General features: G+C 37.8%; 1 protein-coding gene across 9 annotated transcripts in view; it reads right to left on the bottom strand.

Moving 5' to 3' along the window:
* Nucleotides 1-15,282, bottom strand: part of NFIX (nuclear factor I X) — a 273,828-nt gene that overhangs the window by 147,085 nt on the left and 111,461 nt on the right. The window contains exon 1 of one of the 9 annotated variants that reach the window (XM_040346499.1): nucleotides 193-872. The exons of the other annotated variants lie outside the window; for them this stretch is intronic. Coding sequence (XP_040202433.1) covers nucleotides 193-195 — 3 coding nt within the window. The 5' untranslated portion in view covers nucleotides 196-872. Of the gene's footprint in view, nucleotides 1-192; nucleotides 873-15,282 lie in introns of those variants that run through there. 9 annotated transcript variants of the gene reach the window in all.

The following is a 15,282-nucleotide window of genomic DNA, read 5'->3' as shown; positions in this document are numbered from 1 at the left end:
AGTTATTAAATTAATGTTAAACAGTTTTTATCTAATCCAATTTCCATGCAAAGTGTCATAATATTTTGGAAAATATTATACTTGATTTTTTTTTTTTTTTTTTGCGGTGTTGAGGAAAAAAAAGCTTGCAGTTGAAAATATGAAGTTTTGACGACATGACATGAATGAGTGTGAAAGAGGGGAAAGGTTTACCATCTCTTGATGTCATATCGAAGTCCTGACGGTATTTAAAAACATCCAGATTCTGAGCTCATCAGAATTGCAATGAGAGAGAGAAAGGGAGAACACGAAGCGGATTGATAAATAAAAAAAAATTAAGTATGGAAGGGGTGAAAAAAGGGACAAAGCATACAACCGCAGACAAATCTATGCCTAATCATGTACAGAACATGTCCTTTTCCTAAATGTGGGACACAACTGTAAAAAAAAAGAAGTAAATTAAGACAGCAGAAGATGGCAATATCTCAGAAAGTTATTAACGTGCAAAGGCCTCAAATGAATGGATACGTAATTCCAAGTGCTGGAGAAACAATGGAGGGAACTTAATTGTTGTCCGCAAAACGGACGGAATATGGAAGAAAAAAGAGAAAAAAAAAATTCTTAGTATGCATTAGAATACTACAGATGGATTAACAAAACTGACAAAAGCAACATGAAGGAGGGGAAAAAATGGATGATAAACAGAAAAAAGTAATGTTTTTTTTTTTCTCGAGTAGGAGATTTGGAGCAAAAGAGAAGGCTGTTTTTTTTTTTTCTATCCGCTTAAACTCTCTCTCTTTCTCTCTCTCGTTCCCCCTCTCTCCTGCTTTCACTCTCCGTGCTGAATTGGTGGCCAGCATCGATGCCAGGGAAAAGAGAGAGGAAAAAAAAAAGAGAGAGAGAGACTGATTCGAACAGACCCACCTTTTTGGCAAAGTGAAATGAAGAAGCTAGCCAATAGCAGAGAAAAAGGGAGGGGAGAGCGAGTGAGAGAGAGAGAGAGAAAGAGAGAGAGGGAAGGGAGGAGGGAGGTGTAGAGCTAAAGAGAGGGAGAGAGCGTGAAAAAAATATTGAAGGCAGAAAAAAGGTTTTGCCAAAACCGACAACTTAATAAAAAAAAAAAAATTGCATACGCGAAAGTTTGACGCTTTACTTTCTTGCAGCCGATGAGACCGAGAGTTATTGGTTGTTGACTTTCTCTTCTGTCCTGTTATCTCTGCTATTATTTATTTTGGTTTCATTTTTAATTTTGATTTATTTTGCCACGCAGTTTTTGGCACAAGAATTAAAGCAGTCGCTCATGGCTGAAGATGGTGCGTGCGTGTGTGTGTGTAAATGTAGAGAGGGGGAGAGAGATGAAGCAGATGCCTGTTTGTTGTTCCCTTTATTTATTTTATTTTTTTCATATATTTTTTATGAGAAATATAAAAAAAAAACAGGCACGGTAATCACCAAATACCTTGCTATTCCTCACACAAAACAGAAAACCACCCTCTATTAATAGTGAAATGAAATATGAAATATCTCTTTCCCTTTTTCCTCCCTCTAGTCCTTTACTCTGTCGCTCCTGTCTCGCTCCCTCGTTCTCTGCGGTTTTGCTGGCACTGCCCAATATATTCCAGCCAAGTCACACATTTTAAAGACGCTGCTTTTCAGAGTAAATTTCTCTCTCTCCTGTTTTCCCAGCTTTTTTTCATTTTCTCCGTACACTCTCTCTTCCTACTATCCCACACTAAGGATTTTAACCCTTACGGCGCAGGAGCCTACAGACGTATTTGTCCGCAACGACCTTCGTTCCTCTTCAGGTTTTCTTTTTTTTTTTAGCCTTTAGGTTTATAAACCTATTTTTTATTTCCCATATCTGACTTTTTTTTGCTGTATTTAAGCTACCTGTTATTTTTTCCCTCTTTAACCTGACCTTTATTACAGTAGTTTCCTAATTGATTTTTTCTATCTTAATCCACATCTTGTCATATATATTTTATATATATTTTAGACAAGTAATAATGTTCCTTTTTATCCTTTGCTTTTCTAAATAGCATAAGAACTACATACATTTCCAGATTTTTTATTTTTTTTAAAGGGCATTTGTTTGAATTGTTGGTAATACTCTGCCTTTTCACTTTCAGGTATTTATCCTGTTACGTGTTGGTGGTGTTTTTTTTCCTTTTTTATTCTTTTTCCTTTCTCCTTTTTGCACTTCTCCCTTGTTTTCTGCTTTTTAAACCTATTTTATTGTGTCATAATGTGTCATTTATACTTACATTTTACCTTGGCTCTTATGTACGCAAATAAAAAACTACCTTTCACCCTCTTTTAGTTTATTTAGATTTTTACTTCCTACGGTGTTTTTTCAATTGCATTTTTTTTACTTCATCTTTCCTACAAGCCATTGACTGGCTTTTTCTGAAAGTATCTCAATTGGTCTCTTCATCTTTTTTTTTTTTCCTTTGTTTGACGGTCTACAGATGTCTCTCTCGGGCTCTCTTCGGTTTATAAAGCACTTTTTCATTTCTTTTTTTAGATCTTTGCTCTTCTGTTCTTTCTTTTTAAAACCTATTTTTCATACTTCCATGTTTGCTCTCTAAAAGTTTCTCCGCTTGTTCCAGTCTGGAAAGTTTCGACGGAACATCTAATTTTCTCACATTCCACGCTGTTTACTATCATTATGCAATGATTGTTCCTTGCACTTTCTTTTTTTAACATGTTTTATATATATCCATTCATTTTTTTTACTTATATCTTATTTCTCTATATTTATGTTCTTTAGGGTTCAGTTTTTTGGAATTTAAACATTTTTACTGGCTTTATTTTTTTTTGCATTCTACTGCAATCAGTGCAAACTATGAGACTTTAGTAGTTTTTGTTCACTTTTTTACATTTTATGGTTCTTTATCTCTCACTAGACCTTAATTAGCTTTCATGCACGATACTTGTATATGTGTTGTCTGTCGCTTTTCTTACTCTCATAAACGCACTCATTTGCAGTGTACACTTCTATTCCCAACTGTATTTTCTGGCAGATATTACGTCTTTAGGCTATATCTTTTTGCTAATAGATGATGCTACATACACTAACATACCCAGTAAACGTTTCACACTTCTGTCACCTACTGTGCCTACCTTGTTTAAACAATGCGATATACATCTATCTACACCCTGCTATTTACCTTTTAAAGGAGAAGAATGCACTTTGAAATAATTAACTCAATTCTTCTGCTTGAAAAATTAATGTTGCATGTAGAAAGTGAATCAGTGTGTAAATTCATACCTCCCGCTCTCTCTCCCTCTCATATATATATATCTACACTGTATATATATATATATATATATATATATATATATATATATATATATATATATATTATAAAACAGGATTTATATAGCACCAGCAGTTTACGGAGCACTTATAATATATAACTTCACATACTACAAAAAAAATCATATAGAAGAAATACTTGGACAACTTAATTAAAATATTCTTAATGTTCATTTTGCAGCATTCCATTACAATATGCATGTGTTGTATATGTGACTGTATACAGAACACATAAAAAGTACCAACCATTATCCTTGTAATTTATAAAAGATATTATGGAGTGCAGAAGTATGAAATAAATATCACAAAACATTACACTCAGAAGTTAGGTGATACATATACAAGTTATTTAATACTTTTTAGTTACTTATGCAGTCTATAGAATAGAGAGTACTTGCTCTATGAATACAATAATTGAATATAAAGGCTATTTAGATAATGTAATACACAACAGTATTTATGGTATTCAGATTTGTACATTCATCAAATTCTAATAAATATATATATATATATATATATATATATATATATGTGTGTATGTATATATATATATATATATATATATATACACACATTTTAAACATCTACAAAATAGTGGAAAATACCATTACGGACAAAACAATGGCCATATAGAAAGTATTATAGTTATATATCCATATAGTCATATAGTTCATCTTTAATTTGATAATTTGATATGTACATTTTATCCAAGTTACTTTATATAGATCTTTCTTGTAGCTGACACAGGATTTGTTTTGTTTTTTTGCTTTTTAATGCTGTGCGTCCACTTATATAACATTTGATTATTAAATCATATATCTATTATCATATACAGTAAAGGAACTAAAATCACACATTGCCTGATACACTGAAACTATGTATTTATCTATTGGTCTATCTACTTGTATAAAATGGCCAGAGTGGAATTTGAAAGGGTGTTGATTATTCTTTTTTTAAGTTTTTTTAAGGCTGTGCGTACACTTATATAACATCAGATTATTAAATCATATATCTATCATCAAATATAGTAAAGGCAAAAAAACATGCATTGCCAGATACACTACAAACATCTATTTATATATTTGTCTACCTATCAATCTACTTGTATAAAATGGGCAGTGTGGAATTTGTAAGGGTGTTGATTAGTCTCCCCTGCAATGCGGTATTGATACAACAATAGGGTAAGGTAATACAGCTTCATTGATCACACGGTAAAGATGGATTGGACGGAACTACAACCCACCATTATTAACTGCTTATAGAGATTCAACTTATTTTAATAAAAGATAAATAAAACAATTATTCCACTGTATAATGCACATACAACAAAAAGAGAATTGGCGCTTGCAATCAAATTGACATACAGTTTGCAAATAAATCAAACTAGAGTTTCTGTGCTAGTTTATCACGATGTATTGTGATTTATCATAGATTCTAGCTGGGCGAGCCATAACTGTTCATCTGTAAAAGGACGGTAACATAGTAAAATTGTTTTAACTATGTTCCTGAAGTCACGTATTTGCTGCCTCGATGATTATACGCACATATAAACAAGCACGTAGATATGTAATGCAGAAAGCAGAACGATTACTGAACTGTTAAAAAGGTTGGCCAAAGCATGTGGACCATGAACCAAAGAAAAATGCATGAATTATAGAAAATTCGACAGAGCAATACGAGAAATAATATATGCACATAACACAAACAGAAGAAATTTTACGGCCAAATGTTTTATATACACTTTTTTTTAAAGTAAAAGGAAAGTTAGAAGAAAATATAGAATTTTACGTTAGCCCGTAGACTTAAAACAACAACATGGGAGCAGAATTTTAAGAAAGGGCCTTTTTTTTTTTTTACCAGGGATCAGATTTATTTTTACTAAAAACTAATGTTGCGACTTCATTGCATTATGACTTATTGATGAAATCATATTTCACGGTCTTGCTAGTCTTCATTAGGGATCTCGTGTCCTAAGCCTCCACTGGGGTAATACAGGGCAGGTGCCTGTAATGAATTTGTCATGAGTGGAGTGTAAAAAAGGCGCTAAAACTGTGTGGGCAAAACACCTGTATAGGGCGAAACGGCTTTATCCCACAGCCAGGAATATGTCCTGCTGGGTCAATCAATATTGAAAGAAAAGAATGAAAGAAGGAAACAAAAAACGCGAAATAACTTTTTTATTTATATTAAAATCTGTATAAAATCTTTCTTCCACACAGAGCTCATTTCATCCCATCAATAGAGAAATATTATGTTATGCATGAAGTAGGTCTGTTTTAGATCTTTTTAGCTAAAGATTTTAAATATTAGAACTTATGTTAGAACTTAATCATTAGGTAGAGTATTAAAAAGTTGGAATTCTAAGCAAATGTTTTTAAAAGAGAATCCGTTCACTCGAAAAACACACATAGTGAAAAGAAGAGACCGTACAAAACATTTGGCTTTACTATTCACGTGCCAGTGCCTTTAACAACAAAATCAATGAGACAAACCTTCGACGGGCAACACAGGCTGACTGACTGACCAATACCACATCAGCAATATCTGACACAATGAAAAAAGTTCACTAAGCAGAGCTGCTAGGGGGCAATACACGGTAGTCAGGCACTATACAGTAATAACACATTTCTCAACTATACATGCTCTACACAATTATATATGTACATATAATGCACACACACTATGCAATCTATGCCACTCAGAAACGCTCCTTACCCTGCAGTATCACTTACAGACACTGATTGATGCTGCCCTAGTTTTAGTGGAACAAGTACAAACACATTAGCTATAACCCAAAGTTGAATTAATTCCTCGTTAAACAGACCTTAACTGATCTTATAATTTGTGGAATTCTTTTTTTTGCAGTTGGAGAAAAAGTTGTACCTATTCCTCTGAAGGAAGACAATATTTCTGTTACTGGAGAGAGGGGGTCCCTTTATTTTACCCCCCATGTGTTGTCGTGCTATTTTAAAGAAAGGGTTTTAGTTTGCTATTGTTCTGGAGTCCCAAAACAGTGACTGCTAAAATGTACTGCAAATTGAGCAGCCTAAAAGCTACACAAATTTGCACGATGAACACCTCTGTTATAACAGCTACAGTTCCTTAATTTCCCAACGAGGGGTTGGGCTTTAACAAAAAAGTCAGGGCTCACGCTGTAAGATTGGTGGGTTTATGGATTGTCACTTTGTTCTGGTAGAATTTCGAGACTACAGACTATCCAGCAAAGCCACACAGGAGCATGTTCTCTGTCTGACATGGGTGGCGTGCCATGCAATAATTTATGTCAATGTTTGAGATCTGCCGTTTGTAGTCAAGGCCCAGGTCTCAAGACCCAGCACTTTCATAAATGAAGACCGTTGATAGCTATAGTAACAACTAATGCCTTTTCTATAGAAAAATGTTCAAGGCTTTCCTGTAAAGCTGACCAAAGCCCACATCGAGTTACATGAACCACGACTTCAGTTCAGTTTGAGGAGTAAGCAGAAGAGATCTGGGTATCTTAAATAGGCTTTCCAGAAAGTCCAGAATACTCTAGAAGAAGATCTTTCCAGGTTGATCAGGGATCTCTAGTCAGTAGCTCAGAAGCTACAAACCTATTTTACGTTGCTATGCTTGCAGCAAGTGTTTAAAACTTAAAAAAAGACAGAAATTCTGCTTTAAGGAGTTAAAATAAAAAAACAATAAATCCCTAGAGCACCTTTAAAAAAAAAGTAATCAATGGGAACCCCACAGATTCCATATAAAGTGCACGTGTGCCCAAACTATGGACACAAGGTTACCATTTACAGATCTAGCCAATAATAACTAGATTTGGAAATGATTTCAGGTCTATGGACAGGCTGCAATCTCTGTAGACCTTTTCTAGCATACTAATCATATGCAAAAATAAAATTCCTAAAAGGGTTTTCTTGAACAATTTTATTCACCAAGATAAAGGCCAGAACCAGGGGTGTCTGTCCAGCATTTACGATTGCCCGATCGGCCAAAATGAGCATGCGATTTGGCATTGAAAGTGGCTAGCCATATGCTTTCTTTTAAAGTAAACCCGAAAGAGAAAGCTCCACGTTGCTTACATAGGGCTTCCTCTGTTTGCTCATGGAAACCAAATTAAGCAGTGGAGGGGGAGAGCAAAGAGAAGGTAATCCAATTATGTGCTACTGAGGATGGGGCAGTTAAGTGAACCTGTTGTTTTGCCCCTCACAAGATACTGAAGGTAGTTAAAGGCAGAACATTTTTACAACAATAAACCATTAATCCAATAAGTGATCAGGAGTAGTGAGTGGCCCCAAAAATGCATCAACATCTAAAGCATAGGGGCATTATTTGTCACTTTTTAACTGTTGGACACTTGCAAGACTGTTTGGCACATTTATAATGCCAACTGGATAGGTAGAATCAATTGAGTGTTTGCTGGATCTTTCTTTGTCTGCTAACTATTTGGATAAGTATTTTATGAAATCTATGTCATATATTAGTTTTATATGTAATATGGAGCATTTTTTGACATCTGCCACTTTCAAAGGTTAAATAATTGATTCAATCAATGATTCACCATTGAGTCCTATTGTATATCCTTAATCCAACCTACTCGTCTCCATAGACATTTGCCACCCTTTTGATACCTAAAATTTTGGTTGCATTACCTTTCATATCCACCACTGAAACACTGGGAATTCCATTGTGAAAATTATCCCTCTCTGAAAACCATAAAAACCTGAAATGTTCTAACCATTCCTTTTCTCCACTAAAATAGGGGTTTTGTCGGTGTTTTACTGGAAACCGTTCCATCTGTTCCTGCCCCTCTGAGCCCTTGCCCAAGGGACGGGACAAGTAGAGACACAAACAACAATAAAAACCTGGCAGAGGTTCTAACCCTTCCCCACTTTATCCAAATAAAAGGGCTCTAAAATTGGGATTTAAAGTCTAGGATTTAAAATCTATTATTAAGAGCCATAATGTGGTTTAAACAGAGTGGTAATTTGTGGTTAATTTTGTGGGGTGGGGTACAAGCAGGATTCTTGCTGCTGTTTTTTATGCCATTGCCAAGAACACAGAAACATCTCACAAAACAACACTGTTGCCTGTACTACTGATGGCCATCAACTTTCCATTAGAAAAAAAAAATGCATTTAAATAGTACAAATTGGAGCAATTCTGTGCAGTTAGCCTTGGCAAAATGAAATCTTAAGGATTCTAAGGCGCCACTTTATTAAGAAATTTATCATGGCCATAACCCTGTGCTAAAAAAACAAAATAGCAAATTTATTAAGCACAATACTTTACAAAAGTGCTTTAATGAATAGGAAAAAACGCTATCAGAGTCATGTGACTGACCTCTCCTCTTATCACAGATTGTTCTCTTTAGCACGTGAAGTAAATACTGGGATGTTCTTAAATCCTGATTTACAAAATCTCTCGTGGTGTGGTGTTTCTAAAACTGAATGCGATTCACACGGATTTACTAATCAAACATATTTCCCAGCCTATCTCAGTTGTACATCCTCTAACTTTGAAAGAGCAGCTGAGTACAATTATTTTTAATTGCAATTTTATGGTTGGATATTTTATTTTCCTACCATCAATTTTTTATCTTTAGAAGTGCACAATTACATTGATTTGCACCTAAAAAATACTTACAAGCTTAATTGTATAATATACCTGTATTATATACAGTACCTGTGTTACCAACTATGCAATAAAATAAATGATTATATTTAGTTTAAAAATGTTACATTTCTTTGCGGTAATGTTTTTTGAGGATTTTTGGGTAAAGCCTAGTACACACGGGTTGAATGTTTGGGCAAAGTCAGCTGATTTAAAGGGGTTGTAAACCTTCATTTTTTTTACCTTAATGCATCTTATGCATTAAGGTGAAAAAACATCTGCTACTTACCGGCCCCCCCAGAGCCCCCGTTTACACACCTGAGCCCTCGAAAGTCCAGAGTCAAGAATTTGCTTGCTTCTTGGCTCTTCTCAGCCTGCTCTTCATTGGATAGATTGATAGCAGCGCAGCCATTGGCTCGTGCTGCTGTCAATCAACTCCAATGACGTGAGGGCAGGACCAAGTCCTTTAGTCGGCGACTATGGATGCCGGATGCAAGACTCGGTAACCCCCTTGGGAAAGCGCTTCCTAGGGGGGCTAGCTAATGCGGGGAGGACACGAGACAGCCAATGCCTGAGAGCGCTGACCGGAGCGTTCTGGACGGGGGGCTATCCCCCTGTCAGAATACAAAAGAACAGCAGGGGAGATCCCTGTACTAACATCGGCTTGTCAGTACAGGGGCTCTAACCAGAGCTGTCTAGTGGTCCAGAGCCAAACTGGTGGTGTTTACCAGGCTTAAGGGGCAATGCCCTGCATGTTTTAATTACTGTCTTTGTTGAGATTTACCTCCAGTCCTGTCCCAGTGGCAACAATGTCTTTGAGATAGGATGTGAGATCTCCACTAGGCCACAGACTTTGTGACTCTAGTCTTCCTTACTTCACTAAAAATGATTGTTTTAGACTACCAGGCATCTCCTTTAGGCAATTAATGATACAATATTGCTTTTTTATTCAGCACCGCTACGCCGATAACATAGTTCCTCAGGAGCTAACTATTCCAAATCTGATGGAGAAATACTGACCTATACCTCAGAGCTATCTAAAATTATTACCATCTGCGTCTCTCAACAGACCATCGACTCTGCCTTGTTGGATGAGGAAGAAGACATTAATTATGCCAAGCGGACTCTACCTGTGTCTAAATGCTTAACACTGACTATACAAGATGCAGTAGATGCCACTGTTGCTAAAGACATCAAGACTATCCAGAGACCTAAAGGGCTTCATCATGTACTGACTTCTGTGCATGCAAACTCGCTTCTCTGGTTGGGTTCGAGACACCCTGCAAGAAAAAAAAGGGCCCAAAGACACTACCAGCCTCAACTACACCACAAATCACCTAGGCCTATAATAGTGAAATACTGAAATGAAAACCTCCAGAAAAAAAGCAAATATTCTTCTAAGCCACAAAAGTAGAGGCCAAAAGTGGGTTCACCTCTTCTACCTTGCTCACATCTGGATGACTGTCACTAACTTTTCCTCCTTGACAATGTTCCCTTTTTTTATTATTTTGCAATACCCGACTAGCCAACCATGTTGCCTGAAGCCTCGTACACACGACCGTTTTCCTCTGCAAAATCCATCAAGAAAAATGCTGGCAGAGCATTTTTGCAGAGAAAAACGGTTGCGTGTATGCTTCTCGACGAGAAAAAAAGAGAACATGCTCTCTTTTTTTCTCGTCGGGCGTCTCAATTTCCTCGTCGCGTTTCTCGTCGGGTTGGTTTACGACGAGAAACACGTTCGTGTGTATGCTTAGAAACCCGCGCATGCTCAGAATATAGTATGGGAGCGCACCTTTGGTAAAAGTAGCGTTCGTAATGGAGATAGCACATTCGTCACGCTGTAACAGACTGAAAAGCGCAAATCGTCTCTCACCAAACTTTTACTTAACACGCAGTAACATGAGATTAGCAAAAGCAACCCCAAGGGTGGCGCCAGTGGAATCGAACTTCCCCTTTATAGTGCCGCCGTACGTGTTGTACGTCACCGCGTTTGAGAAAGACAAGATTTTGTCTTGACAGTGTGTATGCAAAGAAAGCTTGACAAGATTCTCGACAAGACTGACAAGAACCTCGTCGAGGAAAACGTTTTTTTTTTTAATGACGAGATTCTCGGTCGTGTGTACGAGGCCTGACACTTTTTTTGTGGCAAAGTGACTACTCTCTCTGCATGGCCCTTTTTGGACCAGTTTGGGCTTATAAACCCTTTCTTTCCATTAAAAGGGAAGACCTAAGCTGCAAGATATCAGTTGTATCATATTTATTTCTATTCCCAAAGGCAGCAATACCACCTTTCTGTTGTTTTTGAAATATGGTCCTAATACACATTAACATCTTCAGTGGTCTGCCTACCAAATATTCCGACCCCTCTTGCCTAGACGGTTGTAAAATTCATCCCACTATGCCCTAGGGGTAATAATCCCTTCATCTTCAGGATGTTTGTGTAAGGAAGCTGCTTCAATGTTCTCTACAAGCACCATCTATTCCCTCCGATGCTCTACGAGACACTAGGACTCTTGTTGACTGCCCATTGGGAAAAGTCCATTCCTTCTGGTCTGTTCCTGTTCATGTTTATGTTTTACCTTGTTTATCCTAATTTGTATTATTTCTTTTTTTCTCTGCAGTACTTCTCAACAGTATTCCCAATGATACTTATATCCCAGAAGCAAAAGAGTGCAAAAAAAAAAGCAATATCCCCTTCTCGGTATGTCTTCCCCTGAAAACTATATTCACTTAAAATGACCTTAATGTTGGTCACCTTTATATGTAACAAATTTTTCATGACCTTGTTGTTAACATAAGAGTTATCTCTTCACATCAAGGGATTGAGATCCCCACAACAAATAAATAAAGTTTTAGATTGTAAGCTCTAAAATTGCAGGGCCCTCTGATTCCTCCTGTATTGAATTGTATTGTAACTGTACTGTTTGCCCTAACGTTTTAAAGTGATGTGCAAACTGTTGGCGCTATATAAATCCTGTATTATAATAATAATAATAATAATAATAATAATAATAATAAAGTACTGCCTCACATCAAACGGCAGACATTTTTTGCAAGAATTATGTGTTCATTCACCGCTTCAGCCTCGGACCATTTGGGTGGTCAAAGACCAGGCCACTTTTTGCGATTCGGTACTGCGTCGCTTTAACAGACAATTGAGCGGTCGTGCGACGTGACTCCCAAACACAATTTACGTTCCTTTTTTCCCACAAAGAGAGCTTTATTTTGGTGGTTTTTGATCACCTCTGCGGTTTTTATTTTTTGCGCTATAAACAAAAATAGAGCGATAATTTTTAAAAAAATGCAATATTTTTTACTTGTTGCTATAATAAACATCCCCAAAAAATATATAAAAAAAACGTTTTTTTCCTCAGTTTAGGCCGATACGTATTCTTCTACAAATTTGTGTTAAAAAAAATTCCAATAAGCATTTATTGATTGGTTTGTGCAAAAGTTATAGCGTCTACAAAATAGGGGACAGGTTTATGGCATTTTTATTAATTTTCTTTTTTTTTTTACTAGTAATGGTGGCGATCAATGATTTTTTTCGTGACTGCGACATTATGGCGGACACATCGGACACTTTTGACACATTTTTGGGACCATTGTCAATTTCACAGCGATCAGTGCTATAAAAATGCACTGATTACTGTGAAAATGACACTTGCAGTGAAGGGGTTAACCACTAGGTGGCGTTGCAGAGGTTACGTGTTCCCTGCCTTGTGTTTCTAACTGTAGGGGGGATGGGCTCTCTGTCACATGACACTGATCTGAGTACACAGAGCCGAGGTCAGTGTTAGTCTCACTAGGCAGAGCAAGGAGATGCTTGTTTACAAAAGCTGAAGCTACTGCCTGTTCACTTTTTGGATTTACATAGACTCACACCTCTAGCTCAGCAGCTCTCATTGGCCCTCTTATGACTCATCCCCTCTCCCTTCCTGGCAAACTTATCACAGTGATCAAAGTTCCATCATATGTTTCCGTGGCTTGACCAAATCTTCAATGAATAATTTCAGTGATAAACTTGATAAGTCTATACGCTTACCAGAAGAAAAAAAATAATAATTCCAGCCAGATATAAACAACACCCGATGTGTCTAGAAATTATTTGTCACACAGCTGCACCTCCACCATTCTATGCACTCATCAGATAGACAGTGATATTATGCCTTGGGTTTTTACTCTGACGCAGCGAGACATCCCATCAGAATGGTGGTGCACAGTAGGATTATGTAAAAAAAAAAAGCTCACCCATGGGAGCCCAAAATGCTCATATAGTGTAGTAGTTTATTTAAAAACAGACATAAAAACAGCTGCAGTGTGATACCATATAGGCCAAAAAACACACATAATCTGCCACCGCTCCTACCACAAGGATGCGGTGGTGACGGCGTCAGCGCGTAGGGCCCCTCCCGACGCGTTTGCTCCTGCACGTTATAAAGGGATTCGCCTCTTAGGCCTAGCTTTAAACAGGAACTGAAGTCTGCTCACATAATTTGAAATAAAAACATCATTGCCATGCTGAAGCTTCCCTCCAACCACTTTGCATATTATTTTATATATACTGTGATTCTGTACTTGCCAAATATGCTGCAGAAATCTCCCTCCACTGAGTCTGGCTGCAGCCATTTTAACTGTGGGCAGCTGAAGCTGCTGCCTGTTCACTTCTTGGATTTACCCACATACTATTTGACTGAAGCGACATCGAGGGCGGGACTAGGGAGAAGACATCAAGGGAGCGTGGAGGGAGGATGGCTGACCCAAGAAAGGTAAGTGGCGGGAGACAGGGGGGGGGGAGCAATCTGGCGGTTTTTGAGGGGTCACAATGTCATAGCACAGTGGCGACAATTAATGGGCACAGTGGCTGCGTTTTAGCATGGCACAGTGGCAACAATGGCATGGCACAGTGGTGACAATGGCATGGCACGGTGGCTGCGTTTGGCATGGCACAGTGGTGACAATTGATGGGCATAGTGGCGACAATGGCATGGCACAGTGGCGACAATTGATGGGCACAGTGGCGACAATGGCATGGTACATTGGCTGGGTTTGGCATGGCACAGTGGTGACAACTGATGGGTACAGTGACGACAATGGCATGGCACAGTGGCGACAATTGATGGGCACAGTGGCGACAATGGCATGGCACAGTGGCTGCATTTGGCATGGCACAGTGGCGACAATTGATGGCACAGTGACTGCGTTTGGCATGGCACATAGGCGACAATTGATGGGCACAATGGTGACAATGGCATGGCACAGTGGCGACAATGGCATGGCACAGTGGCTGCGTTTGGCATGGCACAGTGGCGACAATTGATGGCGCAGTGGCTGCGTTTAATGGCATGGCACAGTGGCGTCCATTGATGGGCACAGTGGCTGCGTTTGATGGCATGGCACAGTGGCTGCATTTGATAGCATGGCACAGTGGCGACAATTTTATGGCACAGTGGCGACAATTGATGGCACAGTGGCGACAATTTGATGGCACAGTGGCGGCAATTGATGGGTACAGTGAAGCTGCAATTGATGTTTTTTTTTTTCATTTGTTTGCGCCCCCCCCCAAAAATTTGGAGCACCAGCCGCCACTGACTATTTTGACACCTTTATCTGCTACACATCATACCAGAATTACACAATGGATTCCTATCTGTTCATTAACAGTTAGGAGGTGCATTATGGAAAACTGGCTTTTACAAATGCCTTCCTTCATGTCTTTGGTAACGTGAGAACTAATACGCCTCTTGAGAAATCGGATCCCAAATTTACCAAACACAAAAAAAAACACCCAATTTTTTTAAGAGGTAGAAGTGATATACTATTGCATCATTTACAAGTGATGAAATACAAAATATAATGCAAACTTTTCAATAAACTACTTATTTTTTACGACTTAGCTATCAATTTATACAGCTTAAACTAGTTTTTAATGGATATGTACACCTTAGGAAATGTTGTTGTGCTAATATTTTTGTTGTTCCTTTGTGGTTTGTTAACTTCCTTGTAAACTAATTGGGCAATAAATAATTTGCACTAATCTAAATCCTTCTTAGACTACTCACCTATGTTATACTATGCATTATCTCTGCGAGAGGTCACCCAATATAAATCTCCTTCACACACTCATACAAACACACCAAAGTCAACATGGTCAAATGGAAATGATCCTACGTGTACATTTTGTGGGGAACCCCAGAATGAATAGAGGTAATTAATAGGACATGTGGAACCTACAACTAACCAATACTGTTCTGCGCTGAAAATTACGCGACACGGTATAATAGTAACAGAAACTGCTACTACAAAAAGGAAAGACCTTCTTAGCTAATATATTGTACAGATATATAATCACACACATAGGTTGGACTTGATGGACTTGT

This window comes from Rana temporaria, chromosome 3, assembly GCF_905171775.1.
Source record: "Rana temporaria chromosome 3, aRanTem1.1, whole genome shotgun sequence".
In the NCBI taxonomy this organism is placed as follows: Eukaryota; Metazoa; Chordata; class Amphibia; order Anura; family Ranidae; genus Rana; species Rana temporaria.
The sequence above is the reverse complement of the archived record's forward strand: the minus strand, read 5'-3'. Positions and strand labels throughout refer to the sequence as shown.